Source organism: Lactuca sativa, chromosome 9 (assembly GCF_002870075.4).
Source record: "Lactuca sativa cultivar Salinas chromosome 9, Lsat_Salinas_v11, whole genome shotgun sequence".
Classification (NCBI taxonomy): Eukaryota; Viridiplantae; Streptophyta; class Magnoliopsida; order Asterales; family Asteraceae; genus Lactuca; species Lactuca sativa.
Genome location: NC_056631.2, coordinates 165,619,897 through 165,630,421, shown reverse-complemented (window position 1 = coordinate 165,630,421; position 10,525 = coordinate 165,619,897). Strand labels below are relative to the sequence as shown.

The window sequence follows — 10,525 nt, the reverse complement described above, 5'->3', positions numbered from 1 at the left end:
ACTAATATTTTGAAGTTTTTATAACTTTTGAACGAAAAATTAAATGTTTTGAAATATTTTTCATGATTAAATATTATAAATTAAAATTATATTATATTTTGTGGGATCTTAAGATCTCGATCCCGATCTTACGATCCCGATCTTGCAAACCAAAAAACGATCCTAGGTAGGATCCCGATCTTGACAACCTTGATATTTATTCTTAAAGAGGGTCTCCCTCAAAACATAAATCAAATATCATTTTGCATTTTGTTTATACTTATTTTTTTTACTCACTAGATAAGACAAGTTCCAAAATTAAAAGATTATTTTATATAAATAAAAAGATTAATAGGAAAAAAAAAACTATATATAAATTTTGAGTATTAAATATTTAACTATAAGATATTATTGACGTATGATCAAAACAATTCCATACATTTCCTAAAAGAATTTAAAATAATCAAGCGTTGGAGACATCAATTCGACGTCCAACAATTCTCAATGCTTCAATAAGTGTCTCTCTAAACCTATCAAGATCTATTCTCAAATCTTGTTTATCTAAATACATTTCTCGTGCAGCTTCATATCCTCCTTTTGCCGCTACAGACGCAGTATCTCTAAGCACCGGATGATCCAGACCGTACACGTCAGCCAACGAGCTCTCCTCCGGTTCAATCCTGTACTCCAAATACTTCAATCCCATCTCTGGACCCGGTTCACTATAAAAAGAATCGACGTCCCACTGGAACCCCAGTGGTCTCACCTGTACCATAACACCCCCATCTGGCAGAAAGATCTCATTAGCTAACCCAGCTCCATGCGCCCCCACCATAACAGAACAAGAGTTTATCACCCGCGAAAACTTCTCCACGTTCGACATTTCTTTTGCTGAACTAGCAATGATCACTCGAAACCCTACTTCTTCCATCATCTTCACCATTTCTGCTTGATTTAGGAATTTTCTTGTTGTTTGGCGAGAAATTAGAAGTAGAACAGGAGGATTCTGTGTCTCGGAAACGCTTCGTGTTTTTAATCTGAATGTTTGTCTGATGAATTCTCTGAAATCTGGCATTGAATAGTAGCCTTGGGGATTGTCTGATGTGTTTACGCCTAGGAATTTGTGAAATTTTAAACCAGTTACAGCTCCAGGAAAGCAATGTACGCCTGAATCCACTGCTGGATCTATGATTTCGTGATCCGATAAGCGCGAAAACACACGTCTGTATTTTTGAATGAATGAAGCTTTGTGATCGACAACGATGAAGTGCACTTTAGATCTGAAAAGTCGAGAAGTGATGAATAAAGGTATAATGTTCTCGTTGAATTCGTGGAATATGTTTCCGGTGTATCCACCGGATGAGAAGATCACAGCTGGATGTTGGTGGTTATGATCACAAGTGGGTGGTTCTGGCTCGGAGCTCGTGATCGTTACCGGAGTTATGTCGTTGATAACGTACGGATTTCCTTGCATTGCATATGGCCGGACAACGGTGGTGGTGTTTTCACCGGCCGGTGTGAATCTCAGATCCGACGGCTGAAGGTGGACTCGCATTGTGCTCATGTCAATTTTTACAGGTTTGTCTGCGACACATACTAGTGACCATGAACCCTTATCACACGCAAATCCTGTTGAATCAAGCTTGGTTCGATCTTCACCTGTTTTCAAATATAAAATTCAGTAAATTTTACCAAGTAAATATGACTCATTAATCATTATGTCTCCAATCATCATTCATAGAATATTTTATTTGTTTGACATTGATCCCTCGTCTTCACAAGAACGTGGCGCGTAGCAGATGGTGTCCAATGTGTAATAAGAATAAAATAAGAAGAAAAGTCGACATCTGTAAGCTGATGCGCATAAAGCCAGACACAAATTCTTATACAAGCTTATTTTTTATAATGAGCATGTCACTGACATGATACATTGATGACCTAATCGATTGAATTTTATGTAAGTAACAATCCATTGATGTTGTGAAAAGAGAGACAAATTATATGTCATTTATTAGAGATTATGCACCAAAAAAAAAACATAAACATAAACATGCAAAGGAAAAGATAAATGCAGGTGTGTGTGTGTGTGTGAGAGAGAGAGAGAGAGAGAGAGAGAGAGAGAGAGAGAGAGAGAGAGAGAGACCTTCAAGTAGTCTTGATAATATATTTTCTTTTTCTTCTTTTTGCATTTTTATTTTTTATTTTTGAAGTCAAATGCTCCCTTCTCTATATATCTCTAATCATTTCGTCGACTAAAGTTCAGAATTTGTAAATGGGTTTTCAATTGTTTGAAGCTTTTATGATCTGGTTGTATTTATAATAAGGGCAATAGTTGACTAATAAAATATGCATCTAAAAATAAATATAGAATATTAAAAATAAATATTTTTTGTGAAAGTTTATGAAGGTTAAATATGCTATTTAAAAATTTAGAAATTGGATAAATATAATATTTTAATATTTAATAAGAACATATACATAATTAATCTTTGTAAATTTGTTTGTTTATTTTGTGATACTTTTCAAAAATTAATTATCTTTTGTTATAAAACCCTTCTATTTTGGTGATTTTAGTGATACGTCAAATTAGAAGTATATAATTTCTTAAAACTTTAACCTGGATTAATTTGCTTAGGATATCATAAATGTTATGTGTAATTGAAATTTTTATTCTATTCCAAATTATCAAATTAACGTCAGACCATAGACATTTTGTGGCCACCAGTTTACTTACCTACCATCTATGAGTTTTCCACTCACCGTTTAATTTGGAAAATCTAAATTCAACCTTTATTTGATGTATTCATGTATATAGTCAACTTTTGTAACGTGGAGCAACCTGATTACATGCCTCCTCTAATGGAAAAAAAAATAAGAAAGATTTAATTTGATGTTCAACCCAACATTGATACAAGTTTTATCACCAAGTATTTGACTAATTCCTAGATCTTTAATAATGTATACCAGTTGTATTTCTGTAAGAACACAAGTATGAAAACCCAAAAGAATTCAAAAATTTAAGAGATTTTATAATGGGAAAGGGGACTTCATATGATATAAACGTCTTCATAGTTTCATGTTATAGTTAAACGTCGTGTATTAACAGTTGTACATATAATATCCATAGTATATATATTGTAATACTTGAAATTGCAAACTTTATAATATATATTAACCTTTTTTAACGAAACCGATAGAATTATTTTCTTTAAATGTTTTCGTGTGAACAGCTTAATTCCGTTAGCATTTTTATATCGTAATCTCAGGTACGTACATTAGTACATTACTAAGTCAGACATTGTCCATTTAACCGACCACATGTACTTCATGCTTGCACCGAACCCAAATTCAGGGAATACTAATATTAAATAGTAATCATCAACTCCACATTCAAATTTATAGGATTAAAGAATGGAGTTGCATGTGGTAGTCCCATGAATCTATGAACAGCATGAGACCGATGAGGTCCATACCATATTAATATAGTAATGTAAAAAAACGAATTATCACCATTTATTATTGTCGTCATCTCACATACAGACAAATATGGTCTTGAGAAAGTTAAAATTGTCTTTTTTTTTTTTTCGTTAAGTATTTATTTTGACATCTATTGACATATATCTATATTGGTAAGGGTGGTTTGATAAGTCGCGTTGAGTGTTGAACCTAATGATTCAAACCTTCTAATGGTAAGAAGAATGTAAATTGTTTAACAATTAAGAGACGTACAGTTCTAAGACATTTTATTCATTAATCAAATATGACCTATGAATAATTATATTCATAGGTTACCACAGCCATTTACTTCAATTTATACCTTTTAATTTTCACTTTTAGCATAAAATGGAAGTTGAGACAAGTTTGTCTTTAACATGATATTGTAAGACAAATACTCCTATATTTTTATCAGTGGCAGCCTTGGGGGTGTACGGACGGTGCGGTCGTACGGGAGCTCCGATTTCAAAGGGCCTTCGAATTTTGGAACAAATCTATAGTTATTTTGTTGGTATTTTTGTAAAAGACATTTTTATATGTTATCATCAATGAAAAATACTCTGTCAGTTACTTATATACACAAGATAACATTTGTTTGCAATTTTAAAGTCATTTAATTATGAAAAAAAAAAACAAAAAATCTAAATCTATTAATAAAATCTAAAATTTATCACCAATTTATGGAAAATGTCTATATCTAAAGAAAAATACAAATATTTTTAATGTAAACTCTAGAAAACAATTTCATATTTTATAAAAAAACACTTTTCCCAAATCTAATAAAAAAATCAAAATCTAATCATAAATTCTAAAAGTCACTTTGCCGAAACAAAGTCTCACTTTAAATCTTTAGCAACTACAATGTAGGAAATTAGGATTGAAAGTGTGAAAACAATAGCGACTCAAGTTCCTGAAATAATAGAAGTTTTGTATAAACTTGTTGATGAAGAGACATACAAAAATCAAAAGTGAAGCTACGTCTCTAGGATAATATGAACTTTGTAGATTTGACTTTATAACTATTATGTTTATATAGTATCATATATTAGATAAAGTAAATAATATGAGAAAACAACTTCAATATAAGATTATAAAGTAAATAACCTGAGAAAACAACTTCAATATAGGAGTATGCATAGAGCTATAACTTCTTGTTTATGAATGGATTCGATGTTTGTTGAGAAAAATAATTAAAGAAGAATTTATAAGAATGATGAGAGTGATGTTGGGTCATCAGAACAAGTACATGAACTTTCACCTCTTGCCATTCATGGTTGAGTATTTTGTGTATACAGTTGACCAAACTATTGGTTCATTGGAACGAAAGTTTTAACAATACAAACAATATGTGTAACGTCCCAAAAATAAGACCCAAAAATTTCATTTTTCTATTAATACAAACATCATCCCAAAACATCATCATAAATCTCAAAAGGATCAAATGTATCAAAACATCACAAATTATCAGAGTATTATGAAAATGCGGAACTATATCGTGTGTGCACTTTAATCATCCCAAGCTCTTCCCTTTTGCACCAGATGTACCTGAAACATAAACTGAAAACCGTAAGCACGAAGCTTTGTGAGTTTCCCCCAAATACCACATCCTACACATATCAAACATGTATTGGGCCCCGCCCGATGTGTGTAATGGGCCCCGCCCTAAATCCCATAACGGGCCCCACCCACTGAGTAAAACGGGCCTCGCCCTAACTCCCACAACGGGCCCCGCCCAACATACAAACATACAAGTATAACAAGTAGTGGCATACAAATTACCCATTGGGCCCCGCCCACTAAGCATACATACACATGCAAGAGTTATGCAAACATTTAGCACCCTAACATAAATAACCATGGGCCAGCATTGGTGTCTTCGACCTGCTAAACCCAATAAGGAAACTCACCTTAGACTGTTGAATTTCACAGATAAATCTCTGACTTTTGGCCCGCTATAATCACAAAATGACATCCAATTAATAATTGGATCCCGAATCACACTAAGAGTCCAAACTAGGGTAAAAGACCCTTTTACCCATTCCTTAACTTGGCCCAAGGCTAAGGTCCAATCCAACTGTCCAAAAGGCCCAAATTCCATAATACCCAAAATACCCCCTTGGGTCAAACTGGGTTAAATGGTCAAAAACTCTTGAAAAGTCAACTCAGCTGACCGCCATGTCATGGTAGCACTTAACCACGTCATAATGGTGAATACGACAAAATAGTCGCGACCAGCCCGACCACCACGTCGTGGTAGCCTTACCACGTCGTGGTAATAGGGTTTTCAGCAGCTTAACGCATACATCCACTTTCTTCGATTCAAAAGGGTCTCCAACTCAGATATGGTCTATAATAGGGTCTACATGGATAACGTTTCCAACTTTATCCATTAGAACCCTTCAAAGTGCATAGATCTCATCTTTAAGATCCAAAACACTTTATGGCTTAAGCCATAATCATCAAATCCAAAAGGTTACTTCACCAAAAGGTTCAAAAGAGTCTCTAACACCATACACACCATAAAAATCAGTGCTTTTAGACATGCATGTCCAATGGATCTGTTAAACTCTTATTAGGTCAGAATAGGGCAAAAAGACCAAGATTCCATGTATGGCCTCAAAACTCAATTCTAAACTAGATCCAAAGAGTCAAATGCTCCAAATGGTCTGCAGATTCGTAAAGTTGCAAGCTTTATGAAGTTTAACCATCCAAGGCAACAAGACATAGAGAAAAGGGGCAAAATCCAAAGATCTATCCATTAAATCATCAAGATAAAGACTTTATACCTCCTTGAGATGCTAGAAGAAGTTAAACTTCTGGATCTTCTTTGCTTTGGACTCCCAATGTGATCTTCCACCATCTTCTTCCTTCACAACCACCAAAAAGACACACTTTGAGGCCAAAAGATCACACAATGGGTCTAGGGTTGCAAAGGACGATTTGGAAGAGATAGAGGCTGATGGGAGGGAGGCTAAGAGGGGTTAAATATCTTTAATTAGGGCTCAACCCTTAAATTTTAGGGTTTTTCCCCAACAGCCAACACCACGTCGTGGCACAATCACCACGTCGTGGCATAATCACCACGTCGTGGTGGCTCATTAAACCCTACAACCCAAAACTCATTACCACGTCTTGCCGATGCTTCACCACGTCGTGGCCTTCAGAAGGAAAAATCATATGCAAGCGAAATAATTTTGTACCTGGTAGTGCTCCTTCATCTCCTCCTCCGGCTCCCACATCCACTACGAACCCTTGTGGCGCTACCATTGGACTTTCACTAACTCAACAACCTTGTTCCTCAAGGTTTCCATCTTCCGATCAAGAATCACCACCGTCCTCTTAATATAAGTCAGACGGTCATCCACCTAAATATCCTCTAATGGACCATTGCGGAATCATCCACTAAATACTTCTGCAGCTGAGAGACATGGAATGTGCTATGGATCTGACTGAGCTCATCTGGAAGATCCAAGCGATATGCAACCCGCTCCACCCAGGCCAAAACCCTGAAAGGATCGATATACCTGGGGTCCACCTTGACCCTCTTCCGGAATCGGATGACACCTTTCCAAGGTGACACCTTCAGGAGAACCATATCCCCCACCTGGAACTCTAGATCTTATCGGCGTCTGCCGACATAACTCTTTTGCCGACTCTGAGCTGTTTGAAGCCTTCTACAAACCTGCTGGATCAACTCAGTGGTCTTGAGTACCACCTCGGTACTCCCCATAACCTACTAACCGACCTCGCCCCAACAAATCAGGGCCCTGCATTTCCTCCCATAGAGCATCTCAAAAGGTGGTCGATCAATGCTGGTGTGTAACTGTTGTTATACGAAAATTCCACTAACGAAAGATACATATCCTAACTCCCACCAAAGTCCAAAACACACGTACATAGCATTTCCTATAGGGTCTGAATAGTCCGCTCGCTTTGACCATCGGTCTGTGGATGGAACAATGTACTAAAATGGAGATGAGTACCCAACTCGTCATGGAATCTCTTCCAAAATCTGGAAGTAAACCTAAAATCCCTATCGGAAACAACGGAAACTAGCACCCTGTGTCGTGCTACAACCTCCATGATATAAACCTTTTTAATTTCTCCACAGAAATATTATCCTGAATTGGGATAAATGCATGCTCTTGGTCAAACGATCCACGATGACCCAAATCGAATCCACTCCACACACAGTCCGAGGTAACTTCGTGTAGGGGTGTTCGTTTGGATAGATCAATTTGATCCAATCCAATCAAGTGAATCCAAATTGATTTTGGTTTTCAAAACATGGATCTGAATAGTCCAAACTCCAAACTAAATTCAAATCCGATCCGATCCAATCCAATTACAATTCGGTTGGATCGGTTTTTATAATTCGATTTTCAAAAACCGAAACATTTTAAAACGACATATAATTCTAATATTACCCAACTTTACACAAAAAGCGAAAACAAATTATTTAGTTGTGATTTTAAAATTATAAACAATTACTAAGAAGATATATTATAGTTAAATATTTTATAGATAGAAAACTTCTGAGAGAAAATGCATATTAATGTTTTTTTTATCGGGTGTGACGTTTTGAACCTATTTGAAAAAATAAATTAATAAATTAATAAATAACTATATATATATATATATATATATATATATATATATATATATTATAAATAAATAAATAATAAAGGGTTATTTAGTTTTTTTGGACTATTCGGTTCTTATTTTATAAACCGAAACCAATCTAAAATCCAAAATAATAATTCGGTTTTGTTGAAAACCAATCCAAAAAACGAAATATCCGAACCAAATAGACCAATCCAAATTGTCCAATTGGACAATTCGGTTTTATCCAAATAGTGAACAGCCCTAACTTTGTGATGAAATCCATGGTAATATCCTCCAATTTTCATAGGGAAATCTCCAACGGCTACATTTTTCCGTGAGGTCACTGATGCTCGGCCTTAACTTTCCTGCAAGTCAAGCACTGCTCCACATACCAAGCCACATCCCGCTTCATGCAGTGACACCAATAATCAGGATGAAGATCCTTATACATCTTTGTCGCCTCAGGATGAATGGAGAACCTAGACTTATGTGCCTCCTTCATCAGAACCTGATACACACCGCCCCATAACAAAACCTAAACCCGCCGATGAAAGTCAACAATCCACGGCTATCGTAATCGAATAAAGCCACCTGAACCACAATACACTCACTCTTCCGATGCTCTTCCTTCATAACCTCGACCTGAGCCTGATGAATCCGCTCCGAAAGCAGAGTAATCACGGTCATACTTAAACATATCTCCTTGATCGGAGTCGCGATCGCCTTGCACCTGAGAGCATCGGCCATCACATTGGCCTTCCCTAGGTGATAAAGGATCTCACAATCATAATCCTTCACCACATCCAACCACCGGCGCTGCCTCATGTTCAGATTCGGCTGATCTATCAGATATCTCAAGCTCTTTTGATCTGTGTATATAGTACAAAAGACATATAGAGGTAATGCCGACAAATCTTGAGGGTGAAAACCATAACCCCCAACTCCAAATCATGCGTTAGATAGTTCGCCTCATGAGGCTTCAACTGCCTAGAAGCATAAGAGATCACACGACCCCTCTGCGTCAACACTGCCCCCAAACTTATGATCAACGCATCATAATAAACCACAAAATCCTCAACACCCTCTGGCAGGTTCAAAATCGGTGCCTTACACAACCGCTGTCTCAAGGTCTCAAAAGTTGCCTATTGCTCGGGCCCGCATCAAAATGTAACCGTCTTCTTCGCCAACCGAGTCAAAGGAACAACTACCTTGGAGAAATCATGGATGAATCTCTGATAATAATCTACTATACCAAGGAAACTCCGAATCTCATATGGAGACCTTGGAACCTCGCACCCCATCATGACCTCGACCTTGGCCGGATCGACCAGAATACCCTTCTGGTTGACAAGGTACCCCAGAAACTACACCTTGCGCAACCAGAACTCACACTTGGAGAACTTTGCGAAAAGTATCTCCCTCCTCAAAGTCTCCAACACCTCCCTCAAGTGCTCCTCATGCTGCTCCTGGATCTTAGAATAGACCAAGATATCATCAATGAATACAATCATAGACCTATCCATCATCGGCCTGCACAAGCGGTTTATGAGATCCATGAACGTAGTTGGAGTATTGGTGAGCCCAAAAGGCGTCACCACGAACTCGAAATGACCATAACGAGTCTGGAAATTTGTCTTCTACGCATCCTCATCCCTAACCCTCATCTGATGATAACCCAAATGCAGATCAATCTTGGAAAACCAAGATGCACCCTGAAGCTGGTCAAACAGATAATCAATCTTCGGAAGAGGATAACGATTCTTCACTATTACCTTATTCAACTCTCGGTAGTCAATGCACATACAATGGGATCCATCATTCTTCTTCTTCACAATCAATATCGATGATCCCTAAGACAAACTGCTCGGTCGAATGAATCCTTGTCTAAAATCTCTTGTAGTTGTGTAGAAAACTCATGCATCTTGAGAGGAGCCAACCAATACGGTGCTTTGACTATCGGAGCCGCACTTGGAACCAGATCAATCTACAACTCAAGCTGCCTCTCCGGAGGCACCCCAGGCAAATCCTCTGGAAACACATCCGGATAATCCCGTACAATCGACACATCATCCACAACTGCCATACCTTTATACCAGGTGTCCATAACATATGCGACAAATCCGGAACAACCCTGCTGAACATAACACCTGGACCTCACCGGTGAACACATAACTCTCCCCTACTTGGGGTTCGAATTTGAACTAATTGCTATTCACAATCGATCACCGCCCAATTGGGGCTCAGCTAATCCATACCCACAATAAACTTGTTGCCACGTAAAGGGATGGGAACCAAATCAATCTGATACTACTCACTGAACATCTGAAGAATACAACCCCGATGAACCCTCTCTACCCGTACAGATCAATCATCTGCAATCTCGACATCTAAAGGACAAACCAACTCCCCCAAAGCTCTAGCAAACCTCTTGCTAAGCGCAAGCGGT

General features: G+C 37.5%; 1 protein-coding gene across 1 annotated transcript; it reads right to left on the bottom strand.

Moving 5' to 3' along the window:
- Positions 1–409: 409 nt before the first annotated feature.
- LOC111889675 (alpha-1,3-arabinosyltransferase XAT2) lies at positions 410–1,642 on the bottom strand (the record flags this gene model as incomplete). The annotated part of the gene is made up of 1 exon (XM_023885817.3): positions 410–1,642. A coding segment is annotated over one exon (1,200 nt), but the record flags the coding sequence as incomplete, so codon positions are not given.
- Between the last annotated feature and the right edge of the window lie 8,883 nt (positions 1,643–10,525).